The sequence below is a fragment of the Lissotriton vulgaris genome, chromosome 5, assembly GCF_964263255.1.
Source record: "Lissotriton vulgaris chromosome 5, aLisVul1.2, whole genome shotgun sequence".
Lineage (NCBI taxonomy): Eukaryota > Metazoa > Chordata > Amphibia > Caudata > Salamandridae > Lissotriton > Lissotriton vulgaris.
Window position 1 is genome coordinate 1,222,352,082 of NC_141693.1, and position 13,099 is coordinate 1,222,365,180.

General features: G+C 43.4%; 1 protein-coding gene across 1 annotated transcript in view; it reads left to right on the forward strand.

Moving 5' to 3' along the window:
• LOC147712343 (uncharacterized) overlaps positions 1-13,099 on the forward strand; it is a 125,922-nt gene that overhangs the window by 36,594 nt on the left and 76,229 nt on the right. Inside the window, exons 3-4 of the mRNA XM_086923037.1 lie at positions 496-606; positions 10,211-10,327. Of these exons, the coding sequence (XP_086779163.1) occupies positions 496-606; positions 10,211-10,327 (228 nt within the window). The remainder of the gene's footprint in view (positions 1-495; positions 607-10,210; positions 10,328-13,099) is intronic.

The window sequence follows — 13,099 nt, forward strand, 5'->3', positions numbered from 1 at the left end:
CAAATGGAAGTAATAGTGCAAGAATTCATATGAGGACTTACTGTGTAATTAGCAGTGGCTCGCATAGTTAAGAGCGGTGAGGCGGGACGGGGTGGGTGTGGTGGAATTCGACAGATGATGGGTCAAGTAATATTCAGTAAATAAATAAAACTACATACTTTGTGCTCGCTGCATCACAGCATTGGCATGCTGCGTACACAAAGTAAGTGGTTTTATTTATTTAATATTACTTAGCCTATCGTCTGTCGAATTCCGCCACCCCTGCTCCGCTCACCACTCTTACCTCTGGGAGCCGCCACTTTGTGCAATGTTATAAGTCCCATGCTTTTTCCATCCTTCTGCAGGTTTTAAGGATTTTTGTTTTTTCCTTCTAGCTTACTTAACAGTAAACATTAAAATAACTACAGCAGACTCACTCTCTCACTTTCTTTACCTGTCTGAGACAGCCTTGCAGTTCACATTTTAACATGGCAAATGTTTCAATTATGTTAACAGGCTATCAAATTGTCAATGCTGATACGTTACTCCGGATTCATAAAGGAAGAGACATTTACATTCAAGATCTCCAGGACACAGTGACAACAGACACATGTAATCAGACTGTGTGTAAGTAAAATTGTGTGATGCTTGTGTGTGCTTTGTGCTAAGCCAGACCACGAAAATGTATGTTTTTTGCTGCCCTGAATTGTACTTGAATCGAGCATACTGACTTAAAAAAAGTGGTCGGATAGTAAACAAGTGTTGGCAAAGCCAATAGGTATCACCTATTGGCTTTTCCAATGCCTTTTGGCGATGCTGTACAGCAAGAAGGGGCCCCATGCATGTTATGCTGTTTTAAAAAATCCACAAACCTTGTGTGACTTACATTCGCATTGCCCCCACTGTCCCCTCCGCTTGCTGCAGGCGATTAGGTGCTGTGGCCGGAGACGTCTCATTTGTCACAAGGCAGACTTCTTTCCCAAAGAACTACAAGTCCCAGCGCTCTTGCGCTGTACACGGGACTACAAAGGGAGATGGCCACTTCTCCGCGCATCGGACGTGCCGCTGTCGCGCCGAAGTCGAGCCTAAGTTCAGCCCGTCTGCGCCCGTCCGCGCCAGGCCGGGCCCAGGGGCCACCAATACTACTCAGGAAATCCATACCTCTGGTCACCAAGGTACTGCTATTAAATTTACTGCAGGGAAATTAAAATCGTTTAGACATGTGCCATGTACACACTGTTTAACATGTACATTTCCTATTCATGGGTTTTCATTGGGTAGGATGAGCAGGTGTAAACAGTGGAAACGTCCACAGAAGTATGGCAAATCGACTGTTACTAGACCATCCTCCATTACTCCCAAACTCCAGTTTTGGAGCATAAACTGTAGGTCTCTTCCTAAGCACAAAAATCATATTTATGATTTTATAGTCGATGAAAAACCGGATGCCATGTTCCTTACGGAAACTTGGCTCCACGCGAGCCCCGGACCTGACATTGCTTTCGCAATTCCTACTGGCTATGTCATGGTCAAGAGATCTAGAGACACTGGCAAGGGAGGTGGCATTGCTATAATTTTTAAATCTATTTACAACTGTGAGTTTGAAGCCTTTCCCTTGCAGGGTTGCGAGGCTGCCCAATTCAAACTAGCAATTAGTGCTCAGATGACTTTATCTGGTCTATTGGTATATCGTCCCCCTGGGAATTCCAATGTATGGACGACATCCTTTTCTGAAACTATTGCCCTGTTGATCTTGAAGGCTGACAATTTCACCATTTTGGGGGATCTGAACTTACATTTGGAAGATCCTCAATGCACTGTCAGTAAAACTTTTTTAGCTGATTTAGAAGCTCTTAATATTCTGTTGTGCAATTCAGGGTCTACGCATTCCGCAGGACATTTATTGGATCCTGTCCTCTCGAACCTTCCGTATGATTGTGAACCTGCCACTCGTCCTTTGGAATAGTCTGACCATTTCGCAGTTCAGTTTTCTCTCTCTTGTACTAAGATTACAGCATCTGGTGGTGTTGATACAGGAGAGAGCCTACGTCGTTGGGGCAAGCTTAACATCACTGATCTTAACTCGCACCTGTTTGATACTTCACCTGATGTTGACTCATCCCTGTTGGTGCTGGAGGCGACAGTTTCCGAATGGTTGAGCACTGCTGTTGACAAACTTGTTCCACTTGTACCTATGCATTCTCTGCCCCACCGTCACCCTGTGGCATGGTTCTCGAAAATTTTTAAAACCATGAAATCTCAATGTAAGGCCCTCGACAGGAAATGGAGACGTTCTTACTCTCCGTCTCGCAAGGTGGCATATAGGGAAGCTCTTAGAGACTACCACAAACAATGTAAAACAGCTAGAGCGACCTATATTGCCAATACTGTAACAAACGCCCAGAATTGTCCTTGCATACTTTTTTCGGTGGTAAAAAAACTGACCGGTGCAGATTCCACTCCTGCCCCTCCTGTTCTGAATGAGGCGCAATGTAATTCCATCGCCGAGTTTTTCATCACTAAGGTGGAACGTATTTATGACGCCTTGAGTCCTCTACCTTCGAGCAAAGAATTATTATCTATGCCTGTGCCTGTTCAAAACAGTCACTCCCCATTGACAGTCAAACTTACTGATTGGCCACTTTTTGATGACGTCTCCTTTGTTCACTACCTCGAGAGCATCAAATCCGGTTCCCCCCGTGACCCTCTACCGGCTAAAATCTTTAAACAACTTGATTTGGATTCTCGTGGTGATGAAACTCCTCAATTCTTCGTTGATAGAGTCTCATGTTCCACAGGAGTGGAAACATGCGATGGTTCTCCCTCTGCTCAAAAAGGCTGGAGCGGATGTCTCCAATTTATCCAACTTCAGGCCTATCTCGTTGCTACCCATTTTTTCTAAGATCTTGGAAAGGCACATCAACTCACAGCTGACTCTCTTGGTAGAGAGTTCGGGTTTTTTGCATCCATCGCAATCCGGCTTTAGAGCACACCATTCCACTGAGACCACACTTCTAGGAGTTACCGAGAATTTATGGCACGGTATCGATCGCGGGGATACATCTGCACTTATCCTTTTGGATTTAAGTGCGGCGTTCGATACCGTGTCCCGCTCCATCCTTCTAGCAACTCTTCCATTCTTGGGAGTTGGGGGATCTGTTGTGGCTTGGATAGCCTCTTTTTTAAGTGGTCGTACTTTCCAAGTTTTCTCAGCTAAAGCATCCTCGAAAATATGTTCATCAGCGTACAGCGTTCCCCAGGGGTCCATTCTCAGTCCATTACTATTTAACATCTATGTTAGACCCCTGGCCACTATTGTGGAGGAAGCCGGTCTGACTTTATTTTCTTACGCCGATGATACACAAATCATTTTCTCCCTCTCTAATAGGGAAGGTAATAACATCTCTGCTCTTAAGCAGGGTTTGACCCCAGTGTCAGAGTGGATGCAGGATAATTTCCTTAAGTTAAATGGGGATAAGACCGAGGTTGTGATCCTGGGCAAGGGTAAAGATCTATGGGGTCCTCAACATTGGCCCGAGAGTATGGGTCCTACCCCTCAACCCGTTGCTCAGGTTTGCAATCTCGGATTCCTCATTGACGAAAAGCTCACAATGCGGCAACAGGCTGTTAGGGTGGCTTCTATCTGTTTTGCCACCTTAAGATGGCTTCAAAAAATCTTGTGGATGCTCCCCGCCTATACACAGAGGACAGTGGTCCAGGCATTGGTAATCTCCCGCCTGGACCACGGTAATGTCCTCTATCTTGGTGCCGATTCAACAACAGTGAGTATACTCCAGGTCGTCCAAAATGCAGCCCCACAGCTTTTACGCAATGTTCCTCGGAGAACATCTGCCCTTCAAGCCCTTCGCGACCTGCATTGGCTGAGAATAACAAGTAGAATTAAATTCAAGGCCTTATGCCACATCTTTAGGATAAAACAGGGCGCTGCCCCGAGGTACCTACAGAATGTCATTCATGCTTACAAGCCCAGTCGCTGTCTGAGATCTTCGGGAAAAGGAGATTTTATTGTCCCTAGATTTAGGTTGGTGAAGATGGGCGGCCGCTCCTTTTCTCATCTAGGCACTAAATCTTGAAATGCCCTGCCCGTGACCCTGAAATTGGAGACGGATCTTTTTCGCTTCCGTAGGGGTTTAAAAACTTGACTTTTTCAGCAGTAATCTGAGCAGTCTTCTTTAGTAGTTTCATTGACAGTTGCTTGGCAGTTCATTCTTCTTCAGTCTATCCCTTGGCGCCGGGAAACCCACTGCAGGTAGCTGTGCGCTTTATAAGTTTAAATAAATACATAAATAAATAAATGCATCAAACTGAAAACCGGTTGCAAACGAGCAGATTCACAGAATCTGCCCCTTTGCGACCGGTATTTTTGCATTTGGGATGCATCATCCCAAATGCAAAAATTGCAATTGCTTTTAAGGCATCGCAATGCACCTTGATATTTACAATAGCGATTTCGCTATTAGGGGACGCTAATTACTGTCAAATGAAGCTTGATGTAATTAGCGAAAACTTTGAAAAATGCACTAAAGTGAATTTTTCAAAGTTCAAGGTTACACAAACACATTCCCTTGGGACATGTGTGTGTGCACAATATGGGTTCACTTATTAATTTCGAGGATGCTACAGGGTGTCATTTTGGCACCCTAGCACCCTTGAAATTGCATTCGCAATTTGCAAGTACCTATTGGGTACTCTCAAATTGCGCATGCATTTCCCATTCATTACTACGGGCCTTTAGGCCCATAGAAATGAATGGGAAGCAATTCCTTAATTGGGACTTGCAATTTGCGAGTAGCAATTAAGGAATTTGTAGGAATCGCTAATATGTTTGTGATTCGTACATGCATAGCCAATAGCGAATCTTTAATTGCGATTCCTTATAAATCGAAATTAAGGATTCACTATTGGATATTTTGATGCACGTGGGAGATGGTAATCTATCTCCACATCCCATCAGGCCCTCAAACTGTTACACTTCATACATCTCACCACTCACAACGCTAGTTTCAGTTGTATTGAATCCTTATCTTCTGATGTTCTACATTTAACAAACTACACTAGGGTATAAGTATCATAATAATAAGTGCTTATTTCCACAAATGGTGAGGGAAAATTTCAGTGTATTTTAGTTCAAGGAAACTAACCCCCTCAGGACACAAAACATCAGCTAACAGTACTTTTAGGGTTTTGCCTGCGACAGTGGGTATTCACCTGTTACAACGCATTTTTTACTCCGCACTACCACTACAACGCGGGCATTACAACGCATACCGTTACAACGCATTGCGCTGGGGGGCGCTCTAGGATAAGAGGTAAGTTTAATTTACTATCCAACACCTTCCCTAGGGTCCACGGGGACTGGAGTTAGAATAGTAAATTATACTTACCACTATCCAGCACCCCAAAGCGCTATGCGTTGTAGCGGTATGCGTTGTAAATACCGCGTTGTAATGGTACGCGGAGTAAAAGTATGCGTTGTAACGACATACATCCGCGACAGTGCACGCAGACTTGCTTGTGAGAGATACTATGCTCTACAAAGGGCTTGGAGCCCACCCACTGCCTACTATTCGTTGGCTTAATTGTCACTCAGCTTTGCTGCCTCGCAAATGGACAGCGCATGCTTGCCTTACTTCTTCATTTTTCATATGGAGCGTGGACCAAGTACAGATTGCCTTCTCTTGAACCTTCGGTCACTACTTCTGTGATTAAGGTACTATTTTCTTCTTCTTATGGTTGTGTTGCTTCTTCCCTCCCACCTACAACCTCCTGTTTTCAGTATTGCTTATTCCCTCCTCCCCACCTGCCTTCCTGTTGTCCGTACTACCCTCCTGCTATCTGTGTTGTTCCCCACCCCACACACCATGAGAAACAGAAAGCGCTATGACCCGGCCAGCACTTGCTTTTTTCCCAGTCTTGTTGCCAGTTCCCTCCATGCCTTCCTGTTGTCCATGTGCCCCGTACCTCCCTTCCAATCTTCCTGTTGTCTGTGTGGCCTCCAGCCACCTGCTCTAAAGAAACAAGCCTTTGCAATGCAATAGGTCTCGCATTTGCTAACGTTTAAGCTATTGGCATTGTAAATTATTTATCTGTTTTGATAATTACCACATAAATAAAAGGCATTGTCATTTACAATGCCAATAGCTTAAACTCTTGTAAATGCGAGACTTATTGCATTTCAAAGAAGCGGCCGCCATTGTCCCGGGCTGCTTGGAAAGTGAAATCGAGCATGATGCGCTTAATGTTGCAGGAAAGCATGCCATGCCTGCAGTAGGTGAAACTCATTAAAGAAAATAATGCTTACAGAAAATAGTGCTATAAGAAGTACCGTGTAACTAACGAACTAAAAGGGTGTGAGAAGTTGGCCTGGCATATGCTGTCCACTATCCTAGTGGGCATCTTGCCCTAGGGGCGTACCAAACCGCATATCAAGAAAGTGGTATAAGAACCACGACTTGACTAGACACTAGGCCTAGAGCCTGTAGAAGTGCTGGTACCAAAAGGAACCACCCAAGTAAGTGACACAGGGGACCCACGGGGGACGCGTGCAGTGTGAGAACACAGCTGCGAATCGCCGTTAACTTCAATGGGGAAAGTCGCGATTGGAAATTTAAAGATTAAGGACACTTAGGAGAGGACTTTGAGCAAACCCCTTTAGACTTAAGGGGTTCTAGGGCCAACACCCACATGATCACCGTAGTACTCGAGTTACCTCACCCAGGGGAGCTGGGTGCATAGGGGTCTTTTGGGGTCAGGAATCGTTGTTGATTTCAATGGCAAAGTGCTGCTGCCGTCAAAGTGGAAAGTGTCCGGTGTGATCCAAGCCTGAATCGAAGATGAGAAGAACCTGAAAGGAGAGGGGACAGGGTGTGGGTCATTTGCCAGTGACCAGGGGCACGATAGACGAATGGCCACCGATGTCGGGTGATTCAGGTGTGAAGAGGTGAAGCTTGACTCTGCAGCCACGAGGATCAGGAGGCGTCGACGAAGACCAGGAGCTGGATTTGAGCTGTCCAACAAAGGATGTCGAGTGCTGCGGCGTCGGTGACCGTATTGGACCCAACAAGCCTTGGCAACAGCAACCCTACACAGAAAGTTAAGAAATGCTTCGGTGCGGACCAGCAAGGTCCGGGGGGCTCACCAAGTGGTGGAGAGTTAGGGCACGTCTGGAGTAACAAGGATAAAATACAGAACAGTATGTAAGAAGACGTAATCTCACATCAGACCCCTGTCTTTGAACGCACAGCAAATGTAACAAGATTGAAAGGCATCTTTATTGTTCTTTCACTTTCCTAATTACAAACAAGCACTGGTAACGCATTGGTTTCACAAATGTATTGAATAAAGAGCTATTGTCATCAATCATTGCCCTGGAGAATTAAAGAGCTCCCTGACAGAACACAGGAGTGGAGTGGAGAGGATGTGGCCAGCGGCCAGAGTGGCTGAGTCGAGAGCTGGGGATCCCGGTTCTAGTCTTAGTGGTGCCAAACAACATCCTGTGATTCTATGCAAATCACGTAATCTCTCCAGGTGATAAATTGTTATATAAATATGCTGCAAGAGTATAAGGCAAAATTTTATGAAAATATAGTTCTGTTAACAATATTTTGGTGGCAGGAAACTAATAAGAGAAGCAGACGATGAACAAGCATTGGTAAATGCGGAAAATATACTACAGCCACTAAAAAATGGAGGAAAGGTTAGTGGCGCGCACAGGAACCAATGAGAAGCTAGGAAAGGGAGAAGGCAGGATGTAAATCCCTTTTTAAGTTCATATTAAAAAATAGATTTCTCAAGCACAGCGCAAGCGCTGTGCAGGCGAAACCTAAAACACCTGTTCTTCGCCAGCTGGAGTCTCTCAATCAAACTGTGCATGTATACCATGATTTATAACTTGTGCGGGTATCCAGGCGCTGGGCTGAGGGTCCCAGTCAGAGAGCCAGGTCTCGAGTCCCTTACTGAAGTCTGCCAATGACAAGGAGGGTGATATTCGAAGGAAGAGTGGAAGGGTGTTCGAGGATTTGACGGCAAGGTCGTAGAAGGATCGTCCTCCGGTGCGGCAGCATCGGATGCGCAATGTCTGTGCAAGGGTGAGGTGAGCGGAGGTTTCTTGGTGGCTGGTGGAAGTCTAGGTGGAGGTTCATGTATGCTGTCCTTAGTCGTGGAGGGCTTTGTTGGGTTGGGTCTGAAAATTTAAATGGCATCTCTTCTGGATGGGGAGCCAGTGGAGGTCTCTCAGGTGCTGAGAGATGTGGTCCTTTTGGGCAAGTTAAAGATCAGTCTAGCTGCTGCGTTCTGGATCGTCTGGAGTCTTCTCATGAGGTCACTGGTAGTGCCTGCATAGAGTGCATTGCCGTAGTCCAGGTGGCTGGCGATGAGGGCCTGCGTCACTGTTTTTCTGGTGCCGGTGGGTAGCCATTTGAAAATTCTGTGGAGCCTGTAGACGGAGTCTAAGGAGACTGCATTGGCCTGTCGTTTCATGGAGAGTTCGCTGTCTAGGATGATGCCAAGGTTGCAAGCGTGATTTTTTGGGAGTGGGGTGGGTCAGAGTTCAGGTGGCCACTAAGAATTATTCCAGATTAAGGTGTGGCTGCCGAAGATCAGTACTTCGGTTTTGTCCGTGTTGAGTTTTAAGCAGTTGTCTTTCATCCATGCCCAAGACATTCTTCATGCAGTTGTGAAAGTTGTTTTTTGTCGTAGTTGGGTCCACTATGAGTGAGTGGACAAGCTGGGTGTTGTCGGCGTAGGAGGTGATGTTGATGTGGGCTCTAACGATGTCTGCTAGCGGCCTCATGTAGATATTGAGGGTGGGAATGATGGATGAGCATTGCGGGATGCCGCAGATGGTGTTCTTTGGCTTTGAGGTGAAGGGAGGGAGACTGATCTTCTGTGTGCACCCTGAGAGGAAGGATGCCGTCCATCTAAGAGCGTCGTATTTGATTCCACTCTGGTGTAGTTGGTTGATGAGTGTGTGTTGGGAGACAGTGGCGAAGGCAGCAGAGAGGTCGAGAAGGATCACGGCGGCTGATTCCCCTCTGTTGAGTAGGGTGTGGATGTTATCTGTCGCGGCAATCAGGGTCATTTCATTGCTGTGGTTATCTCTGAAACTTCCTGATTGGGAATGGTCAAGAATGCTTTTTCTCTCCAAGTGTTCGGTGAGTTGGAGGTTGATTAACTTTTCCTGGACTTTAACAGGAAACAGGAGCAGCGAGATGGGGCGATAGTTCAGGAGGTGATTGGGATTTGCAAAGGGTTTCTTGAGGAGGGGTTGGATCTCTGAATGTTTCCATGCATTGGGGAAGGTGACTGTGGGGATGGATGTCTTGATGATGGTGGTGGTGAGTTTGTGACAGACCGGGCCAGTAGTCCCTAAAAATAACTCACCCAATAACACCCGTCTCACAATAGCGAGTGGGCGAGTAGATTTCCTGAGGCCTGATTACTTCCAGAGATGAATGGCCCATCTAATTGCTTCAGACTAATGACCTGGCCAATTTTATGTAGCACTTCAACGGAACACATCCTTCCTCAACATCAGCTACTCTTTTGTCACTCTTGTAAATTTACTATGTATACACACTATGAGCATCTTGCTATTAGTGGTTAATCAAGAGACCACCTCACATATATACATGAATACGACCAGTCAGTGTTTTCCAGATGCTATCATGTAGTATGAGAGAAGGTTGGCCTCCCAAACCCAAAACTCCATCCTTTTTATTGTACTTCTGATCACTTACTTATGCCTAATCCACGGTGAAACTGTGTGATTTGTGATAGTTTTCCTGATTTATTAAGCATTTTCTTGTACTTTGACTTACCCCCTTCAAACTCAGGAGTAAGTTACATTAACAGAAATAACTTTGTGAAGAGGTCCCACAGTCCTGAAGTTCAGGCCCAAAATCGGACTCTTCTGTGGCAGATCTAGTTCTTCTTAATGTTGCTGTATTACTATTCCTCATGAAGGAACAAACATTGTCGAGTCTTTTAGTTCCTTCATACCCACTCTGGATCTGAGACAGGTGAAAGGATGTCAGTCAACTTTTTCTCCTACAACATATCCATGTTTGAGTCTATCGTCTAAGGGGTTAAGCTCTCGATCATATTAGTTTGACTTACCGATGCCCACTCATCTCACTGATTTCAGTTGTTTGTTTGATATCTGAATATTAACAAACAAGCTGTCATTTGTTCTTTTTGCCTCTCCCTACAGTGTCTCATCCAAAAGTAAACCCTGATGTGTTATTCAGGATTGCACAGACTGAGGATCCGTATTGCAGAAATCGGCAATGTCCTATGGAAAGAGAAGTTAGCAACAGTCCCAGTTCATGTGAGTATGATGATTCTTCATTCAGCCCAGATATGTTCACCACTACCATCCTTCGACTTTGTTACAATAATTTTAGGGTGTGCGTTGCAGAGTTTGACTTCATCAACAGGTGCTGTGCTACAGACAATCTGTGGCTTCACAGACTTTGACCTACCCTAACATCTGTGGAATATGCAATGAATATTACACTGGAATTACACAGAACCTTTTTATGGCAAAAGAATCAAACCATGGCATTGCTCACGTTTGTACCACAGTTTTGTCTTACACAAGGTAAGGGCTCTGGACCTCTTCTGCAATATTTTTTTATTTATCATTTAAAAAAAAAAAATTCAATCCAAACTCCCGAGTGCAGCCGGGATGTGTGTGCTACAGTCCATAAATAAATAATACAAAAATCAGATAATGCATCACAGTTACATAAATTGATAAGACAAATCGTCAGCAATCCAAGGCAGTGGTCGAAGCCGAGTCCGTACAGGTATGGCCATTCATGGAATGAGACAGAGATAACAAATACAGAATACGTGTTATAGGCAGGGGAAACCCAATCGACCCCTGTAGGCTTGGGCACTGTATGGTTGAAGTCAAAGGATGCTACAAGGGACTTATTTAAAGAGATAGTTGATCTAATTTGTGAGTTGTACAAACGTAACACACTCAAATGTATCCACAGGATAACAGTCTTAGTACATACTCAAAAGTGAATTCATGGAAGGTAAGGAGTGAACACACAGAGAAAGAAAATATATTCAGAAAATTTATATTTACTTACACAAACTTAGGGAGATAAATGCAAACAAATTAATTGAAGCAAAAAGTCATAAACAGAGATAAACAATATTTTTCTCTACAGTTCATAACCAAAGACATCAAGTCCAAGTGGATACAGAAAAACAACCAAAATTAATTAATAAAAAAGTGGTTGTAAATTTGTGCCAATGCAACGTTTCCGGAGATGATGAGGGTGTCGACGTTTCGGTCTAAGGAGCAGTTGCCTTGTAGACCATCATCAGGACAAAATATTCATATGCTGTAGAAACTCCCTACATTAAGAATAATGAATTAACATTATAAACAACGTGTGTTAAAAAATCATACATATAATAAAAAACTCTATGTGTCGAAAAATCACTTAAAGTCTAATCAATACCAAGTCATTACCCCTTCCTGGTAATGGCTGGTGAACAATTATTAGACAAATGGTGTATACTTCCTCTATTTACATTGGATATTTTTTTTAAAAATCTACATGTATTCATTAAGAAAAGGACACACGGGAAATCATGTGTTTCTTATTATGAAAACATAAATGTTGCATAATAAAGTATTTACATTCATGTATTATTCAGAAAAAGCATTAAAATCATATCATTCTATAGTCATATTATTATATCAAACCATCAAAAGAAGCAGTCAAATTGTCACCTAGAATTTAGACAAATGGTTTAAACTTCCTCTATTTACACTGGGTGTCTAAGAAACCCGTATTAAGAAAAAGGCACCAAGAAGAACATGTGTTTCTTATCATGAAAACATAGTTGCCACATAGTAAAGCATTATTCGACAAAGACAATGAAGTCATATCGTCATGTAATCACATTGTTACATCAAATCATCATAGAGAGTAGTTAATCTGTCACCTGGAATTTCTGAACAAGACCGTATCGATATAGCAAAACACGGCTGCAAATATGGGGCAACATGTCGGCCAAAAGATGGAATCTAGGCGGATGAAAGGCTCGAATTAGTTCTGAATGGAATATTGAAAAATAAGAGCCTAGTTGTACTGTTCAGTGCCAGATGCCTACCTTGAATGTAGAATAATAAGGCCACAGCAATTGGCCAAGTCTCCGATCACTATCAATTTGATCAGCGTAATGAATTCTGTAACAAACAAACATGTCGTTTCAAATTGGTATATTTATGCTTGGTTATATTTTATCTTATCAAAACGATAATGGAACGACCCTACATAAACAGACAGTAAAACATTGTTGTTCTATCGTTGGTGTATCATGTAACTTTATGGAAGGTAAACACATCTTCCCAGAATGGTAAAAAAATGATGTATTACGCCTACAATGTATATATATCAAAGGACATCTCTTGTTTACTGCAATAACTACTCTATAACTACGGAGAAACAAACTTTGTTCACACCTTCGTTGGTTATTAACGTTTACAACTGCCAATTCAAGATATTGTAAAAGGTGGTAGACAAATAAAATCAAATCTTACGGAAACATTGGGATTGCTTATTTAATATAATGTCAGATTGTTCACCGGGGAGCAATGATAATAGCTTCGTTGTTCGCACTTTGTATGGTAAACCAACATTAGATGGCGGACTTTAAAACAGGAGGCTGTAAACGTTCGCTACTTTGTACGGCATACCAACATTAGATGGCGCACTTTAGAATAGGAGGCTGTAAACGTTCGCTACTTTGTATTTTATGCGAGTGACAAAATTACGAATAGAGTTTCAAGGTAAAATATGGGTGGCGGCTCACAGAGTTGAACTTACTTCAGAACAGAACCTCGGGCGGCGTCCTCGCTAGGCTTGCAACTGTGTGAGCCGCCGCCCATGATTTCCCGTGTGTCCTTTTCTTCATGAATACCTGTAGATTTTTAAAAAAAATATCCAATGTAAATAGAGGAAGTATAAACCATTTGTCTAATAATTGTTCACCAGCCATTACCAGGAAGGGGTAATGACTTTTTATTGATTAGACTTTAAGTGATTTTTCGACACATAGAGTTTTTTATTAT